The sequence below is a fragment of the Microchirus variegatus genome (assembly GCF_963457635.1).
Source record: "Microchirus variegatus genome assembly, chromosome: 3".
NCBI lineage: Eukaryota > Metazoa > Chordata > Actinopteri > Pleuronectiformes > Soleidae > Microchirus > Microchirus variegatus.
In genome coordinates this window covers 32987486-33007678 of record NC_139804.1, presented here as the reverse complement: position 1 = coordinate 33007678, position 20193 = coordinate 32987486, and the positions used below count along the sequence as shown (strand labels likewise).

Here is a 20193-nt window from a genome sequence, read left to right as displayed (position 1 = left end):
GAAGCTTCTCCATTTATAGTTATGACAGGTGGATTTCTGCAGGGGTAGAGCAGATGTCTGCTTAAAGGAGACAAAACTGAATCATAATCATTTTTTGCATTTCATTTCCCTGTGCCATAAAAAGCTCTTTGCATAGTTTATTACACTATAGTGCTCAGCATTTCACAACTTTCTACATCCACATTATACTGCACGGCGAAAAAAAAAGAGATTTAATCTGACTAGAGACTCCCGTGTGATGAAGTATCATTTGAATAGAATTCAACTGTACATTATATGATGTCGCGTTATGAGATTATAAAAAAACGATATTTTTCATTTTTTCCATCTACTTTAGAAGGCGTAACTTTCTCCCACAAAGATATTTCTAACTATATGCTCTCATTTTGACATTCTGCACATGCCGGTGGTGAAACATGAATTCACAATAGGGTCCCAGGGTGCGGGACTGAAATGTGCTTCCCAGTCTGTCTGGGTTTCTGGCGCAACTGATACGGTCACAAGGCTCAGTGGCTGTTCAACCACAAATGACCCATAGTGGTGCGTCACTGCTTTTACCCGCTTATCACCTCATCTTTTGTCACATGTAGACAGCTTATTAAAAGGATAATCATGAAAAGCTGAAAAAAGTATTTATTAGGCTTAATAATCCATCTTACCTTAGATTTATATCACATATCTTGCTTAAGTCATTCAATGTTAATTAGATGTTACGTATTAACATTAAAAAACGAGTCTGGAACGATCCGTTAGCATCTTATTATAAAAATGCTGGACTGCATCCAGGGTCCACAAAAAGGTAAACAGCCTTCAAAGTGCACGGAATTTCAGAAGAAGAAGAAGTTCTGCTTTCCTAAAAGTCGGTGTTAAACAGTGCTGCCATTATATACGTGCATGCAAAACCTTATCGGCACATTCAAATCAGCTACGGTAGAAAATTCATCTGCATGCTGTCAGGGAAAAAAAAAAAATGCAAAAACAGAGAAAATAATGACACAGATACTCCACATGCATAGACGCTATTTCTTAATTCTCCTCTCTAAGACTAATCCTCACTTTTGGCAACAATAAATGAGGAGAAACATGTTTTTTTTTTTACTGCTGCATTTAATAGAGCAGCGATATCACGAGCAACAGGCGGGGAAGTTGCAGGAATCCTAACGTGTCAAATATTAATGATAGTCTGGCGTGTGCAGAGCAAAAACTCCCCTCTGCTCCGCTCAAGAGGCACAGACAAGCATGGACAAACAGATGGTGTTGTAAAGCCACTCGTCGGACAGAGGAAAGCTGTCTTACCTGCCTGACTGTCTGTGTGCGCTCGGACTGGCTGCACGAGTGTGTGTACGCTCGCACACGATCCCCACAAGCAGGAACTGATGAATCTACATGACTTCAGCCCTGCAGCATGCAGTGCATTATGGGGTTTCAGTCTCTCTCTCTCTCTCTCTCCCTCATACTCTCTCCCCTCTGTGTGTGTGTGTGTGTGTGTGTCACTCTCTCTCTCCTCCTCTCTCTGTTGGCACAGTATTAAAGGGGGATGTCCTCGCGCCCCTGTCTGGAGAGAGGAGGGTGAACTCACACATTGTGTCCACATACACACACACACACACACACACACACACAATGCAGAAGAAGAAGCCTCACGATGACGACTGCCGCGGCTGTGGTTGCCGTGGCAACAGCCTCCCTCTCCCTCCCCTCCCTCTCAAGCTCCTGTCGCTCTTCAGGCTCCCCCCTTTTTGTAAACATTAAAAAGAATGGAATTAAAGAAAAAAACGAATTATTGATTATACTTTATTTAATACACCTGAAGCTAAGCTAACCCTAACCCTGAGATAAGCGGCTAACGCAGACAAGGGGCCGAGACACTTCTGATCACGTGCTAACTTGTGAGTGGTTGTCGTGTCGTAACAGGGTTTGTGTACATGCATCTATGAATGTGTGTGTGTGTGTTTGAGTAAGAGAGTGGGTGATTTGGAGAGTATAGTTCCTGTTTGTGGTTTCTTTCCTTTTCCTTTTCCTCGGATGCTACCGCTAGTGCAACGAGGCCTGCAGACAAACAGGCAGATGTACCGACAAAAAGGAAAAAACGATTAATTTAATTAGTTTTTACCTTCTTCCAGGTTACAGCTATTCATGGGGCTAATTCAGAGGGATAATTGGAGCTAAAAAAAAAATATATATATATATGGAGGGTTGACAAACAAGACAAAAGCAAAGAGGAGCGCGAAACAGAGGGATAAGAGAGGGTGAGGCGGCAAAGGAGACAACGGTCTCCCATGGTGACAGAGTGGGTGGAGGGCTGTGGCTATCCTTTAAGGCCTTGTAAATCAACAGCTCACAGCTGAGTCCTGCAGTACAACCATCGCACTGGCAACCCATCACATTCAGAGTTTCAATGCCCAGCCTTGTATGCTTTCTGTTTTTCCTCCCTCCCACACTGATCTCTCTCCTCCTTGCCTGTAGGGTCCTTGCAGCGAGTGAACCATCATGCTCCAAATCCAACCCAACGAGAAGTCTCTCCATCACCAAACATGTTCGTAGATTATCGTCTCATTGCTCTCTATAAGATTGTAAAGGTCTCTCACTATGTCCACTATGTTGTGATTTGCCGCGATGGGAAAAAAATTGAATTATTATCAAGACGGGTACAGGTCATGCTGCAGGACTGAGAGTTAACCTAGTCCAAACCTACATCTGCCACTGATTCATCCGCTCTTTGTCTCCCAGTAGCCATGGGAACAGGTAGGAACTATGATCCACTGAGCATTGATTGTTGAAAATTCTTGGGAGGATGATTTAATCAGCGAGCTTGGCACAGAAGAGGTATAGACAAAGTGGGAGGCAACAGGTGTTAGCGACTGTGAGCGTGCCAGGATGCATATGCTTGTTCGTCGATGCAGGCAACCAATGCATACTCACTTTACTTGATCCTTTCACTCTGTTTACCAATGTGTCACTAATTTTAAGCTATACTCCTCCAGGCATTCGGTGCTCAGAGAGAGAGAGAGAGAGAGAGAGAGAAAACTGCTTTATATCAATACAAGTGGCCTTTCCATACCTGAAGAAAGCACATATCTGAACAAGCCGGCATTATCACAGAAACACTCGTGTGGTCGGACTAATGAAGTGTCCTTGAGATTGAGCGACACTGAATAACCTGAATAACTTAGATTTGATTAGTCTGCTCTTTGAGACTAATGGCGACGGCAGGTGTCCACAGGCTCCATGTGCCAAATCTATTCAATAGAGACATTAACATACACGTGTGCCCACACACACACACACACACACACACACACACACACACACACACACACACACACACACACACACACACACACACACACACACACACACACACACACACACACAAACACACAAAACACACAGGTTTGCTATTCTGCTTAAGACGTTATACTGGCTTCCATTCGTTTTGGAGAGCCTAAACAAAGACTTATCATGAACATGAAACATAACCAGTTAATGCCTTAACGTAACCACATTTCAACTCAGAGGTTCTGCCTCATTAGGACCAGGTTTTGCTCTCTACGAAGACCACTGGTCCTTTTTAATGCCAGAAGAGGTCCTAAAGAGGTATCAAATACAAGTACATACAAACACACGCACACACAAAATGAGGGTTCACCAGTGCTTGGAACGATTCATTAAAAACACTGCAGCTCCCCTTAAGCGCACTGGCCATTGATTATGCTGATGCATAATGATGGTGGTGGTACTGCTGCTGTAATTATTATACCCTCAGACTCTTGTTCACCTACACTTGGATATATATATATATATATGTATATATATATATTTTTCACATCTAAACTGTAAGCTCTGATTCTGTGTATCGATCTTGGTTCAGTGCTATTGTGTGAATACTGTATTACAGGACAAGGAACTTCAATCTTATTCAGTTTAAAAGATAAAAACAAGCCTCTTGGGCTGCAGTTATTGCTAAATATGTTTGTAATTAGCCCTGGTATTTAATATTGAAACAGAAATATAATAAATGTTGCATGTCATTTGTTAGCATGATGTATCATTTTCAAAGAAACATGTATATTTGCACACAACGGCTCTCTATATTAATTATGGTCATATTAATTTTTTTAATTTTATATAGATACTTAAAGAACAACTGGTTCAGGATGAAGAAATAACTGTGTGTTCACACTATGTTTGGGGATTTTGATGATCACGATAATTAGCCTATATCCTTAAAAAATTTGAGTTCTAACTCATTAAATGTGCTAACAGACCAACAGATATTTAAGGAAACAACGCTTAAGCATTTAAGTAAATATTCAAATACAACAACCTCACCTGCTCCATCATCTGCAGTGGTAACCTGAGCTGTAGCAGTTGAGGATCCATGGGGAGCGCAGTCGTCCCCTGCTGCCATGGCCATGAGCTCAGGGGTCATTGTTGACGAAAATTGCTAATGGCTAATCTGGTCATCATGATTGTAGCAGTATGGTTTCTTTGATTTCTTTTGGTCAGGTCATCCGACTTCACGACCAGGACCTCAACATCATGCCATGTTGATACGAGACACCTGTGTCGTTTGTCTGCACCCAGCACACGACCAATGACCATTTCTTGCTCTACAAATCTCTCATTCATACGCTGTCTCGACGCCCATCTTGTTGGCGATTCTGTGACGAGCTTATGGTCTTGAGCATCTCTTAGAGCGGTCTTCATTTTCACGCCGTTAGAAAAAGCTCCAACAACCTTCTTCTTCTTCTTCTACTCTTGGATCATGCATGCTCCTCTCTGGAAAACATTTCATAGAGACATTTGTCAGCCAGTTTGTGGTGTAATACCATTGTCAGTCATAGTTCTATTACCAGGGGTGTCAAACTCAATTACAGAGGGGGCGGAAATTGTGTCGGTGTCCAAGTCGAGGGCCAGACGTGGTCAAGTAATACAAAATTCTGAAAAACCAATGATTACTTTTAGATTAAATAAAACCCTTTAAATCAAATCAGAGATCAAATTTGCAGTAAATATGTGTCATTTTAAGATATAAATAAACTCAATGGATACCTTTTTCATAAAATGAATAGATGTGCCCATGGAAGAAGCGTATATATATCTCAGAAGCATAGTTTGTATTTCAAAGTTATATACACATGAGCTGGAGAACAGTAAATACTGTTCCTTATTGTGAGGTTTAGAACATTTTTTTTTTAAAATAACATTTGTTGCTTTCATCTGAAAATATGTGTTGGGCCTTGCGGCATCAGAAATAATTAGTAAGTGAGTAAGATCAGAGGTTTAATGCACACTGTAACATATTTAATACTTGCTTTGGTAGTAAGCTTCAACAGTAGTTATGTTCTGAAGACTTATTCTGACACACCGTAAAGCAACATGAATACAGAAGGAATGTTCATGTGCAGTGGATATCATCAGTTTCCTGTTCACGAGCTCACATATGGAGATCGTCATCCTAAAAAAAAGGTTGGAAAAGGTTCAGTTTAACTGTTTCCACTGAGGCAAAAAAATCTGAATTTCTTAAGGCTGGGTTTGTTGATGCCAAGCACAGCATCCCAGAATCTAACTGCAACTTAAAGAGAGGCTTCCTGAGTTTAATCAGAACCGAAACATTTCAAGCTCAAGTTCCAGTTTGTAGTGGCAGCTTGAGCAGGGTTTTTTTGTTCAGTCCATTCTCACTAAGTAGACTGGTCAAGCGTCACAGTGTTGAATGTCTTTTTAATATTCTTTAACATGCACTCAATTAACAGTCCCTTCGGCATTAACACAGATTCCTCACTCTGTGGAAATATAGAGATATATGGTGCTGCTGATCTAATGCTATGGCAACTGAGAGTAATGTTATTCAAGGTAAAACAGGAGGCAGATTCATGGACTACTTTTTAGCAAAACTACACAGAAAGCATTATGAGAGCATTAACAGAACAAATCATTTTTTGGTCACAAAATCTGTTAAAGATATGCCTGATAAATAGTTGCTTCTGGCTGCTCTGATTCCAACGACGATAAAACAAGAGAGAATGCCAAAATCTCACAGTCTCACACTTGAATTAAATACCGACGCCGAGAAGAAAAACATCCTTTAGCACCAAGGAAATGTCAAAAGCAGCTTCTGTGCGCTGTAGGAAAGCAAAGAGCAGCAGCTCTTGAGAGTTTATCAAGAGTCAGAATGTACTAATTAATGAATAGCTACATAGTAACACCTCCCAAATTAACTTGACCTAAAAGAGTGCTGCGGTGATTTGGGGGCCTATGAAAAGATAAGTTCACCACCAAGAGAATTTAAAGGGGCCAGAAACAGTTCTCTGTAGCCAACGGCACGTTCGTTCGTGGGGTTTGTGTTGGAGTGTGTGTGTGTTGCTGGTCATGTGATGATATTAGCAGACTCCATTCTCTTTTCTCGTTCCAAATTAATGTCCGTTATGAGAAGAACTCTGTGCCATTAGAAATTCTATATATCTGAATATGAATCACTCGGTTTGAACGTGAATAATTGTTTTTAAATTAGAATCTGAAAAACTTCAACGTCATTTTAAAATGTATTGGTTTGACAGTGCTTTGCAATTCAAGTTCAGTTCTTCCAATTCAAGTGCCACACATCCAGGTCCTGATGGACTTACATATTACATCATATGTTTTTCTATTGTTATTATTTTACAGTTTATATTAGGCTTCACCAATCCATGTTGTTGTGTGGGTGTAATAAAGTTGTGTTGTTTAAAAAAAAAAAAAAAAAAAAAAAAAAGATTATTTTTAGAGCAGTTAGCGCCATACTTATTGCTCTGCCACTACACTCTTAGAAATAAGGGTTCCAAAAGGGTTCTTCTACAAGGGCTGAGGTTCTACCTGGAACCATTTGCTTCTGAAAAACCCTTTCCAGAAGAAAGGGTTTTTCCAGGGTTCTTAGTAACACTAATGGTTCCAGTAAGAACCATTTTCATACAGAGAACCATTTAAAACCCCTTTCCTGAATGAAGGGTTTTAAAAGGGTTCTCCTATGAGGACAAGCCGGATCTACTTAGCAATTTTATTTCTAAGAGTGCAGCTTTTTGGGATATGGGATCGGCCACACAGCGGGGGGCAAATGCCATCGCGGTGCTGTGACCTTATGAATTGAGACACAGCTTCTCTCTCTGATTGCAGCAGTGGAGTCAGGTGTGCGGTAGCCAGGTCACCAGCTGCCATGCATCCTCATCAAGCTCTGCCAACAAACGCCTGGTGCCTCCTTCAACACTTCCACCAGATTGTACACTCAAATTCAGTGAAATATCATTGTGAATGATGAATTATCAGTATCATGATGGAATATTGTGTTATAATCTTGTTTTATACGAAATGTCTCCCCTTCTGACCAGATTAGATGATGACTTTGACACACCCCTCTACTAAACCGTTATTACTACACTCTTAGACATAAAAGTGCTAAGTAGAACCATATAAGGTTCTTAGGCTTGTCCTCATAGGAGAACCCTTTTTGGTTCCAGGTGGAACCTTTTAAAACCCTTTATTCAGGACAGGGGTTTTAAAGGGTTCTCTGGATCAAAATGGTTCCTACTGGAACCATTAGTGTTACCAAGAACCCTTGAAAAACCCTTTCTTCGGGGAAGGGTTTTTCAGAAGCAAATTGTTCCAGGTAGAACCTCAGCCCTTGTAGAAGAACCCTTTTGGAACCCTTATTTCTAAGAGTGTAGTATTTGCATTACTTTTCTTCAATCTAATCTGGGTTCACTCTCGGCCAGAACAGTTTAAATGTCTCTGGATGACCACACTGGCATCAGGGTATGTTATTCACCAAATGAGGAGCATGGTATTTAATGATGTAAAGCACATCTGCGTTTTTTTTTTTATTGCACAGTTCAAAGTCAGAACTTCCAAAGGCACACACTCTTCTTTGCTTCATAAATGTGCAACTCACTGAGCAGATCAACCCAGAGGGCAGACTATAGGGAATTGCTGGGGAGCAGATCATCATCATCATCACTCTGTGCGCCTCATACACTGTAATCCTCTGCTTGTCTTCCACGTGTTCTTTTACTGAGGTGATATATAAAACTACCTTCAAGTCAGCGTTCTGACAAAGACTACAACGTTGTTCCTGTAAGAAAACAAGATGCTGAGCCTGTGAAACAGAATTGCTGTCAGTGATGGACACGGCGGACGATGGACTGTGTGCACCCTATTTTAGGTGACGCTGATTTTTCTTCAGCATTGATCTCAAAGCGTTGTACAGTCTGTACACTAATATGCCCGTTACCCAATACAAAATACAGCACTGTCAGCACTGCTTGTGTTTGGTCATTTTACTTTTCCTCCGTTTGGTTTTGTCCCTTTATAGCTGTATCACTTCATTTTGCTATCTTCTTAAAACAACAAGCATGACATCTAGATATTAAACTAAGAATCAATTCATCTATCATTAATCGATGATTAAATTAACCGTCAACTATTTTGATAATCCATTAATCGGTTTGAAGCTTTTTTTTTTCATTATTAAAACAAGATTTCTTAATTTCTTGGCTCCACATAAAGAAATCATTAAAACCGAATCATTTTGGTTTGAGGACAAAAACAAGACTTTCGTCATTTCCAGATTTGACAAACACTGATCAACGTTATTTAACATTTTCTGAAATTTTATGGGCTAAACGATTAATCGAGAAAATAGACAGATTAATTACGTAAAAAAAAAAATCGTTAGTTGCAGCTCTAATGACATCTGTCTTTCCTGTAGCTAAAAATACGTCTGATACTAAGTGGCAGTGACCAGCTTAATACGCTAATTAACTAAAACCCCAAGAGAACTGTAACAGACAAAGGAAATGTAAAAAAAAAAAAAATGAGTGCATTCTTATTCTTAATATCCCTCTTTTTGATATCTTTCTCTCCAATACATTTGCACCATCTAAGTCCCACACAGACAAAAGAGATTTTTCACTTTTCACGCCCTTTTCCCCCATTCGTTTTGAGACAGTAATCCCCGGCTGCAGCACTAATAGCATTAGCAGAGCATATCCAATCCCTTTAGTACCCCCAACAGGGAGCACAGAGCTGAGACCTACGCTGAGACAGACACATCGGGGACTACGCTACCCATGCTGCCGCAGGAAATCCATGCACATTACTTGGCTCATTACTAAATAAAGTCAACTAAAACAAAGATTAAATAAAGACATAACAGCAAGATGATTAGGCAGCGATACAGAAGACTAATGTCTGAGAGGCTGGTTGAGAGGAATATCGGCGCTTTTTCAATATACAGTTCCAGCACAGCTCGCCCCTCACCTCGACTTAATGGTTTGGTATGGTTTTCCATTGCTATAGTACCACATCAAAGTGGGCGGAGTCATCATAGCATGACTGCATGAAACTGCCGTGACTTTGTTTAACAAGCGATACGCACACAAACTGGGAACTAGTGACTTGTAACGCAGTTGTTTTTGGTGCAACTGAATCATTAAACTCTGTTAATTCAACCGATTTGTTCACAGAATCGTTCAGTACATCCTTCGGACACAGGCACTGATCTGAAACACAGCAGAAGGGGTTGTGATGCGACTCGCCGCTCTCGATCGCCGCTTTCAGCAGCGCTGTCATTAAATATACCACCAGACTCCTCTGTTAAATGTTGAGATTTTAGACATTTCCTTGCTATATGTTGACGATTAAGGCATTTTTTCAGGATTTCTAAGTCTTTTTAGCTGATCTGCACTTCGGTCTCTCATGCTCGGTTTGATTCATGAGTCAGACATTGTGCTAATGACTCTTCTAGTGACAACGTTCTCGGGCCGAGAGTCAGCAGTGAATTTTTATAACAAAAATATGGACTAATAGAAAAGGGCAACAAAGAGTGAGCAGACTTGCAACGTTCCGCTTTAATTCACTCAGCTTTTCTCCCTCTCGCTCTCATTTAAACATAATAACAGACATAATGTCAGTGTGTATTTTAATACAGGGCGGGGGAAGCCAGATCTGAAATGTGGTTGCTAACGGGATGCATTTTAGTGCCAAGTCGGATCACCTAAGACGGACATTATTACCAGCTGTGAATGAGACCTATATATACACAATAATAACTCTGGTGTAATGGATGAGTTATGATCCTCTTGTTTCCCCTACAAAATGTGTATCACGTTAGCGCCAAGCTGTACCATGTAAGCCGTTTATGCGCTTTAAGACCACCGCTTCTGTAAGACTGTTTTTAAACAAAATTAGCCGGAGCCATTGAGAAAAAAAAAACGGAAACTGCGGGATAATATTTCAATTTGGATTTCACAACAGCATTGTGGTGTGTGTTTGGATTCTGCTGCATTGTGCCTGAATTATTCATTCACACAGAGAGCACACAGTCATTTGTTGTTTGCTTATGCAAGAACAATACATGCGCACGTGCGTATGTGCTTGTTCCTGTATACAAATGTACTCTGTGTGTGCAAAACGCTGCATACATATGTATCTGCCAAAGCTGGATGGATGGACGGATAAGGTAGAGAGGAAGGTAGGTTGGTTGAGTGATTGACAGACAGACGGTAGCCTCTAAAGGGCCCATTAGCAGCCCATCACAAACACAGCCTTCTTAGGCAAAGAAACACTTAGCCAACCAGAAAAGGACTTGTCCTTCTTCCTTCCAGCTGCTGTAAGCCAGCCTGCCAACCACTCGTTGTCTTGACTCCCGCTCCATTTTTCAGACATTACCCATTGCTCACAGTGAGTCACTGACTTGAAAAAAAAAGGCTGGGGTCTGCCACAGCATCAGCTTATAAGTAATCATTCTGCTATGCACAGTCAATATTGGTTTTTATCTTTTCCTCTTTTTTTCTCTCTCTGCCCCTGTGTGAAAGGCAGACATCGGAAATCATGTAGACATATGGAGGGAGGGAGGGAGGAAGCTGCAAAGGAAAGAAAGGGAAAAGAAGGTGTAAAAATACACAAAGGCAGTTGTGTGTCAGGCCAAAGAATGAGCTGTAACCTAATGAGTGTAGATGAAAGCTGACTGTCTGAGCTAACTCAATTCTTTGCTCTGCTAGTCATCGTTCTTAGCGTAACGGTGTTTGCTCCAGACTACCGATGCCATGGAGAATGCTGGATTGCCTCCATGTGGTCATATGTTTTCCTGTGTGCGCAGAGTCTCCTTCCTGCATGCACGTGTAGAATGTTGAAGTTGGCTCGCGCAGCAGCAGCACACAGCATGACATCAGCCGCTCTGTGCAGCACATATCCATTTAAGATGTGTTTACAGTGCTTAAACCGTCGGAATGCCTCTGTCCTTGCTCATATAAACAGAATGTGGCTGACCATGTGCACGCTCGTATGTGTGAGCAGTGTTTACACAGAAAAGATAAAGAACTGTATAACTAGAGTGGGAGGTAAAGGCTGCAGCCAGTGGGGTTTGTTGTTAAATGCAGAGCAGGAACCGAGCCGCACAAAGGCGAGGATGCTCCAGGGAGGTCTTACTGAGGGGTGTCAGACATTCTGATGGCCAAGGTGTGGCGTCTAAACAAAGGTGGAGGAGGAGGCTCGATTCGCACACAGGAATGCCGTAACACAGTTTGTAGATTTGAACGGGCCAATGAAAAGTTAACATGTTGGACCACTGACAAAGCACTGGTGAGAAAAATGTTGAGGAAACAGGCATTAAAGGTCCCTTAAAATCAACGTTTTAATCATTTAAATCCTTATATCTGGCACGCTGGAGGTCCCATTAGTCAGCAAATTGTGAAAAAAGACTCACTCATGTTTTTGTGGTCCTTCTCAGTGGAAGTACAGGTGATAAAACAAGCTATGTTGACTTCCGCGCTCACTGGGACGCCACAATGGGCTAAATTCCTGGAATTGTTGTCTCGCTGAGCTCCACTGTGTCGAGAGCGCTGGTGAGGGCAACGGCATTCGAAAACTGGAAGTCCGTGAAGTCCACAAAAAGTTCTATTCTTGGCTCCACAGTGCAGCACAGAGTTCTACACAAACCTCCAGCCTCAGAGGATTTATCTGTCCAGTGGATACATGATATATATGACGGCAATGTGCCTGCTAGAGTCTGCAAATGATCACTTTTCCAAATGCTAACTGCTGTTAGCTCCCAGTAGCCTCTGTGGCAGATGTCGTTTCCTGTCCCTTAAGTTTAGTTTTACTTTTTTTTTAAGGTGGACCTAAAGAGATACTACTAAACAGAGCGTTCTGAACAGGGCTGTTTTGGCAGGGTGATTGAACTGCTGTGGTGCTTCATCCTTATGGTATTTTGACCAAAGCATGTCCCAGACATGTTCATTAGGACACCAGGGAACGATGCTAACTTGGAGAAATAGGGTATAATATGGGACCTTTAAATTCATGAGTAACTCTCCCTGCTCACTGCACCACATCTACCAATTCTCATCTCCACTGCACAATGTGTTGATCATCTGTGTTATGATGGCGCCTATAGCGGTTTCACACATCGCTGTGTTTCAATGTGGTTCCTCAGCACATTTCTACCATTGCCTATACATTGTGTAGTCTGTCAGTCTTTGCCATTTTATTGGCAAAGAATAATCAATAAGAAGTAGCAATTCAGTTAATGTTCAATTGGTTAATGTTTTGTAGAAACGTGCCTCAGGAAATGTGACCTCTTCCAACCCAGGCATGAATAGAAGAGATATCACAGAAGGAACGTCAAGAGGTATTGATCGAACAAAGAGGAAAAATCGGAAACAAAAACCCAGTGTAGATCCACCTCATCTTGACCATGTATCCATGCAGACTCCTCTTCACAGCTCAGCATAACTCAAGGACAGTGAGTCAGCCAGTATGAGCCTAATCTAATCTGTGGTGTTGAAATCGGAGCCACCATGAGTCGGAGCAAAGAACGGCAATGTCACAGGGGACGAGACCTCCTCACCATCTACCTGCTGTGAGGAGATGAGCGAGGGCGCAGGGGTGGAAGTGGTAGATAGGAGAGACGGCCTCCATCACTTAAACACTGACTTTCTTCTTTGTCTGTGTGTGGCAGAGCACACGGCTGAGACATTAGATATTGTACCGCTCGTATTTGTCATGAAGTGAAGAGAACAACAACAACCAAATCCCCAAAGGTTACACACTGCAGCTTTAAGTTACAGGTCATTTAATATCTCAGTGGTGCACTTTTTTTCCTGTGAACACCTCCAAATTTCCTCTCTTTATTTTCTTAAAACTAAAGTGAGACTAAGACAAATTCCTGTGGGTATGTTATTTAGGAAAACTGTTCACCACTTCAACAATGGCTGGCAGAGTGAGTGCCGTCACTCGATGCCAACATTTACAAGCCAGGAAGTCAGAGACCCCACAGAGAAAATACACCATCCGCCACCACTGAGGTCTCATATAGAGAGCTACTGTATTCAGAGCAGTCGGAGGTTAGTATTAGTTCATATTAATCCTACATTTGATCCTCAAATTTATAAAAAATTACATCACAGCTCAGAACCAGCACTCTAGTTAGGCTGTAGATATGACAAACCATTGGTCGGAACATTGAAAATGGCAGAAAAGTCTCTAACTGCATTTCTTTGTGTTTGATAATAAGAGAAGTGAGAGAGCAAACAGAGACCATTAGGATGGGAGGAAAGATAGCGCCCTAACAGAATGGGAGAGGAGATGATAAAAGAGAAAGAGAGGTAATTGAGTTGAGGCTGACCAGGAGTAAATAAAAGCCGATGTCAGTGTGGCAAAGGGAAGTTTTCTGTTGTCAGCCCACTCGTACCTGTCAGCTGACAAAGCTGCCAAATCAGACGCGCACAGAAGACGAGTGACAACACCACCACGGAGTCTTTAAGGACGCATTACACCGTGATTTTACGTAACGTAACCTGTTTCATAGCCCACAGGTTCCCCCAACAGCAGCAGGGTGATGTCATCAAGTCAAGACGGAGAACAGGAGAGTCATTATATTCCGTGCGGTGCCGTAATGCTCACATCTGTAAAAACTAGTGATGCCAAAAATGAAACAAGAGAAGTCTTTGATAAGTCCCCAGGGTGTGTGTGTGTGTGTGTGTGTGTGTGTGTATGTGTGTGTGTTTACTAGGGAAAACAGTTTCTCTCCCAAAAAACTCAACAAATGCCACCTGCTGAATAGATGATTCACGTGAATGCAGTCTGACAAGGATGCAACAGGCAAATCATACACAGATGTTGCTGTTCGGGGCTGAACCTTTGTCTGTCACAGCAGCTGCCGGGGTAATGCAGGAAATAAGCTACGGCGTCTCACTCAACTGACGTTTAGGATAATTAACAGTTCACTATAACCCTGCAGCATCTTAGCAACATCTCTGGGCCAAAAAGCAGAGCAGAGCAGCAGTAAGCAGAGATGTTGCACCTCATCATGACATTAGCCACGCTGGACTGACGATGATAGAGCCAGCAGCCGGGGACTGAAATATAGGATTAGGGATAGACGATATATTGGTGCAGATATTCTGCATTTTTATGCATATGGCGACAGACCAGAAAAAGACGTGTGTGACATCATGTTCACGTGACTCCTGATTGTTAAAATTAGTTTCTAGTAAAAGTAAGTCAAATAGTTTTTCGTGCCGGGGCACCGGAATCCAGGCACCGTTTACCAGTTAGCTCCTTAAGCGCCGTTAGCACGCCTACATTCGAACTGGAGCTGTCTGCTTATTGAACGAAAAGAGCAGTGCTGCAAATAACCAGCGTAACTGTGTACTTGTCGTTACTTTAGATACTCATTTTAACAGTTAGCTCCTTTAGCGCTGTTAGCGCGCCTACAGTTGAACTGGAACGGTCTGTTTATTAAACGAAAAACGCAGCACTACAAATTCAAGTAAACCTGACGTCACAAGCGTCTTTTTCCGGTCAGTCGTCATGGAAACCACCGCCATGCATTAACGCCGTAGCGTGGTTAACATGCCCAGCACTATTATTTATTGATTCAAAATTTCAGTTAACTTTATAAGAGATGCTGCTGACCCTGGGCATTTTGAGTGCAATATTTTCACTTTTACTGCAAATGAATATTGGCTCCAAATATCAGTTATCGGCCTCCTTGACTACTAATAATCGGTATCAGCCCTGAAAAAAACACATCGGTCTATCTCTAGAAAATAGGGCTGTAACAATATGCGTATCCAAATCGAAATCGCGATACTCAGAGCCACGAACCTGTCTCGTGGCGTGAGAAACAGATTCGCGAACGTGTTATGTTTTTTAATTGCGTTAATCTCTTCTTTACTGACTGAGCGTCAGACGCAGTGACTTAAAGCATCATAAAACCATGTCTAACTTTAACAAACACAGACATGCAGCATACCCACAGAAAGGTCAGAAACTCAGCTAAAAGCTCAACCATTCTTATGTTCACAAAACACAGTTAAAACACCGATAGATCAAACTCGTTACTGCGCACACATTGAAAAGCGGCACCGGAGTGAAAACAAACAACTGACTTTCAAGAAATACAAGCGGAAATGTTGTCTTACCTTTGCTGTTTATCAAAACAAGTTATTTCCACTGGAACAAAACTGCATCTCATGAAGAACTACACTTCCCAGCATGCTTTGCGGACAAATCCCAGTCTGATTGATCATTTACTTTGTATTTTTCAACAGTATTATTTTGTTACAGAAAAGAGAGAAATCTTTGGTTATTTATTTATTTATGTTCAAATCTGTTCAAAGTGTTCCAAAATATTTGTTATTAAATGTTACATTAAGTTGTTATACAAGTAAATGTTGTTTAAATAAAATGTTTTTTACATTTAAAAAAAATTGTGGAATGTATCGAATCGTGGGTCAAAAATCGTGATACAAAACGAATCGTGAGTTTGTGTATCGTTACAAGCCTACTAGAAAAGATGCCAAAGTTAGACATAAGGGTCACGTTAGACCAGGACAGCTCTGCAGCATGTGCAGTGACGAGTGTAGGGATTAGCGGTTGGTTAGCTGACGTGACAGTAGTTTTGAATGTATACTTCCCAGGAGGAATCATATCAGTAACACTGAGAACCCCTGACCCAGCATACACCACCAGGAGTGTGCAAAGCAAGCCTCTGATGCTGCTATGACTAAAAATGAAATAGATACAGAGCGACGGGGGAAAAAAATCAGCTCAAACTGACGTGGCTGATATTTTCTTCCAAAATGACTTCATCACCTTGTCATTTGTCTTTTGGTCTTCAAGATGGATTTTTGTCTAGTTCTCAACATGTCAAAATGAAGTGCTGACAAAACCAAGGGATGGACAGAATAATATAGTTATAAATGTAATTTTACGACACCAGACCTCCAGATAATTGATCTGATCTGGTTATGAATGACAATTTTAGATTTACACAAACTGGCAGGAATTGAGAAAGAACCTCAACATGTCACCTGGGCCTAAAGCATGACTACCTTTGTTAGAGTTGAGTTTTATTTTCTGTCTTCAGCCGTCAGGAGGAATGGGAAGGGAGAGGTAATTTGACAGTGTCTCTGACACAGATAAAACAGCATGAGCCTAACTGGTTCTCTCACTGAAGTGAAACAAAAAAAAAAGCAGTAGCAAGCTACATATTTTCACAGCTAATGATCATGTTTCACTGGAACAGCATGACGACACACTTAACAAGCATACAGCCTGTTTGGGAGCTCTTAAGGACAATTTTAAGCAGTTTGCATATCCAGTCCCATCTATGACCCTGTGAAAGTGATTGAAAGCAGATGTGAGCCCTCAGTCCCACCCACGTCTGAGCAGCATGCACTGACAAACACTGGATAAATTATCAGTGAATCCAGCCTTTGAGAAGATGTTGGATATTAAAGATCGGACGTAAATATATACGTTTATTCACAGGTTTTGTGATTTCTTGCTAAATGACTGAACAGAGAGTCACATATGGCTTCCTGTTTTATTTTGTCCTGTATCGAAGTTATCTGGAAAGTCATCTGTGTAACTGAGCTATGGTGTGGGAGCTAAAATTAGTGAGAGGGAGAGTGTCACTTCCACAGTGTCCTGGCGACACAGTGATGTAACCTCGGTGTTGGCTCAGCGCACGGACGTCCGTGCACTTAAAGGGGGAAGGGGGGAGAAAAAAATCATAGTTGACCCCTCGCTTTCAGCGAAAGGTACAGTAAAGATGTCATCATGCACATGCCGTGTGTCAGCAGCCAATGTCACGTTGAGGGGACGAGAGAGATCATGCAGCATGGTGGACGACACGGTGCACTTTTGGATGAGATTCAGACACACGCTGGACTACATTCCCAATCGAATGTCTGCCTTTCCCTGTCCCCATCTTATGCATAACAGACTAAGAAGACCTTGTGCTACATTGGATTCAATTAACTTCACTGTCACATGCGAATGGTGTTGATAATTAGTGCAGAATTGATAAAGTGTGTCACCTTCCAGAAGTGGGACAGTGTCAAATCTACAGGGGCGAATGGAAACACACTCACTATGGACCTGCAAGAAACATACACTCATTTACCTCTCACTCGTGTATTAACAAACACCTAAACCACCTAAAATAAAACCTAAACACTATTGTCAAGTAAAATAATATAGTTCTAATTTTTTTCTTTAAGATCAATCATTTGATTTGTAGCCATCACAGTTGTGCCTCTCTCATACACACAAATACACACACAAGCACACTTTTTGTGGGAACTCTGGACCAATACTGCCATCTGCTGCATTGACTATGTATCACAACATGATATCCGTACGTCTGGAATAAATCTAATGAGAACTGACATACAGTTCTCTTGAACACAAGTGTCCTTTTTAATCATTTCACAGTTTATGGCTATCACTTTGAATGGCTAATTTTAAAAATGAGTGCAAAGAACCATGTATATTTAGCGACACAGGAAAAAAAGTTAAATGAGGAAATGAAATAAATGAATTTCACTTTCATTTCTATTTGCTCGTTATTCTGAACAACTGAAAAAGAGGAAGCTACATGAAACTCAGTCATCATTATTTTGAGTAAATACTCCAGTTTATAGTTCACTGTAGCAGCACATGGTACTGATTCTGCCGTGGTCTACCACTAGAGGGCACTCTCATTACATAAAATATGAAAACATTTTGAGATGGAAAAAGAAAATGTAAGATTTGTGAAAGTAAATATAAATGTTTATCCAATATTTGATTTCTAGGACAAAAAAACCTGTTCCATAAATCAAAGTCCTTAAATTACCCATAAAACACTTCTCAAAAAGGCTGTCCTCGTCTGTTTTTAACAACACAAAAGAGATCATAGCCTACATGGTCTGAGAATGTTTTGTTGATAATGGACGGACACTTGTTTTGCAAGGCCATTTTAATTTAATTCAGATATGATCAAACATCATTTATAATGTATATAAACAAAGGATAATATGACACAAGCCAATCCAAGACAGCATTAAAATAGACCAAAGTCAAGGCCACAGTCTTGGCCCCCACTGAAGCGAAGCCTAACCCTACTAAAACACAGGAATGCTGAGAGATTACAGTCCCGATCCCTCAGTCATGTAACCAAACAAACCACCGTCAGTCCAGGCTGTGTTTCTTAAGGACATACCCTGTTTATTATGCGTAGCCTACTTTCTCAGCAGGGAAAGGGTAAACAATAAGAAGAGAGACAGTAAATCCACGCTGAGTTTGCCTCACATGTCTCTCAGCAGTCGGTCATGTGCTTCTAAAGGCTGGCCAACTTTCTAAGCTTTGTTGCCAAAACATACTGTAGACTCAGGGTCAACAGCATCAGGATCAGAGTGCATTGTATAACCACAGCAAAAGCGTTTGACACAATAATAATAATAATCAGTTGATAATTTAAAAGTCAACACCATGGGTTTTGCTCTGTTGTCCACGTGTTCAAAAGCAAAACGAATGAATTACACTCATAGTCAAGACTATTTTCACATAAGCAAAGCTTATCAGATTACTAATGGCGTGTTTCCACCGGCTTGAATGGCCTCGCCTAACCTCGGCACAGCACAGCACGGTTGTGTTGCGTTTCCACTAGCATAGTAGTTTTAACACCAGAACCTTGAGTTATCCTGGCTTGGAACCGGCACAAGGTGTACACTGGATGTGTTTGGCTGCCAGCTGGCGTCAACTTTAGTCCAATTAACAATGAGCAATGGGGATTGGGTACCTTGCTCAAGGGCACACCAGCCCTTAACCCTGGTGAAACGCGAATAAGCAACCACTTTGTTCACAAGCCATGTTCTCTTTCCTCTTGTCCATAGGGCTGCCCATACATGTAATAATAAGCCAGTGATGGTCTGGAAAATGTAAAATGGCATATAGTTTTTGTTTGCACACAAAAAATGGAACACTGCGGAACAATTATGAATACTTGAAGCTTGAACAACGGGACTTCAAACTAAATCTCCTCAGTTCTCCTCAATCCTCCTCAATTTTGAGAAACAGTTCAATAGAATTGAATAGAACTGACACCTTTGAAACGTTGTGCAAGGAGCTGCTACTTTATGTTTCAATTCCTCCCGTCTCTAATTACAAGATCAAAAAAAAAATCCTAGCTAGAAGCCTGTCCAAGTCTAACATTTGCATTAACAAATGCCATGCAATGACAGTAAGCAGATTATCTTGGACAAAGATATGCTTTCAGACCAGTCAAAAAGGTGCTGAAATATTAAGCAGTCCGAAATACTTCTGAATAGGAAGTTACATTTAAGCGTTTAGCAGAAGTTAATGAAACTGTTGAAGAAATGCACAGGAAATTAAGTCACATGTGTGATAAAGATCATGATTCTAGACAAAGAGCGAGGAGAAGGCACAGTATATAAACCATAATATTTATAAACCACAGTGGAGGTTGCATTTCTCTCTTGAAGTTTCGAATAAGCAAGGTAGAGTAAAATAAAATAGCATAGATAGATAGATAGATAGATAGATAGATAGATAGATAGATAGATAGATAGATAGATAGATAGATAGATAGATAGATAGATAGATAGATAGATAGATAGATAGATAGATAGATAGATAGATAGATAGAATGTCTGTTGTGTCTTCAGGTCACAATAGCGGCTGATCTTTTTTTTTTCCAGCCACGTTGCAGTGGAGGCAGCAGCAGCAGCACCATCATCATCAGCACATATTGTTTACTGTTTCCAGTGAACAGATAGTGGCCGGCTGGCCGCACCTGGTCTTGCTCTCTATGCACGCGACTAACAACTACACCGACTACACCATGGTAAGTCCTGTGCTGAGCGTTATTAG

The 20193-nt window shown here is 41.2% G+C and overlaps 2 protein-coding genes across 3 annotated transcripts in view; one reads left to right on the top strand and one right to left on the bottom strand.

Moving 5' to 3' along the window:
• Window positions 1-1365, bottom strand: part of LOC310924773 (muscleblind-like protein 1) — a 78267-nt gene extending 76902 nt beyond the window's left edge. Inside the window, exon 1 of one of the 2 annotated variants that reach the window (XM_083886603.1) lies at window positions 1297-1365. The gene's annotated coding sequence lies outside the window, so the exon portion shown is untranslated. The remainder of the gene's footprint in view (window positions 1-1296) is intronic. The other variant, XM_083886604.1, reaches the window with a different exon arrangement.
• Window positions 1-20193, top strand: part of LOC310925106 (succinate receptor 1-like) — a gene marked incomplete at both ends in the record, with an annotated part of 40209 nt that overhangs the window by 18947 nt on the left and 1069 nt on the right. The window contains one exon of the mRNA XM_083886976.1: window positions 20022-20167. Within this exon, the coding sequence (XP_083743102.1) occupies window positions 20022-20167 (146 nt within the window). The remainder of the gene's footprint in view (window positions 1-20021; window positions 20168-20193) is intronic.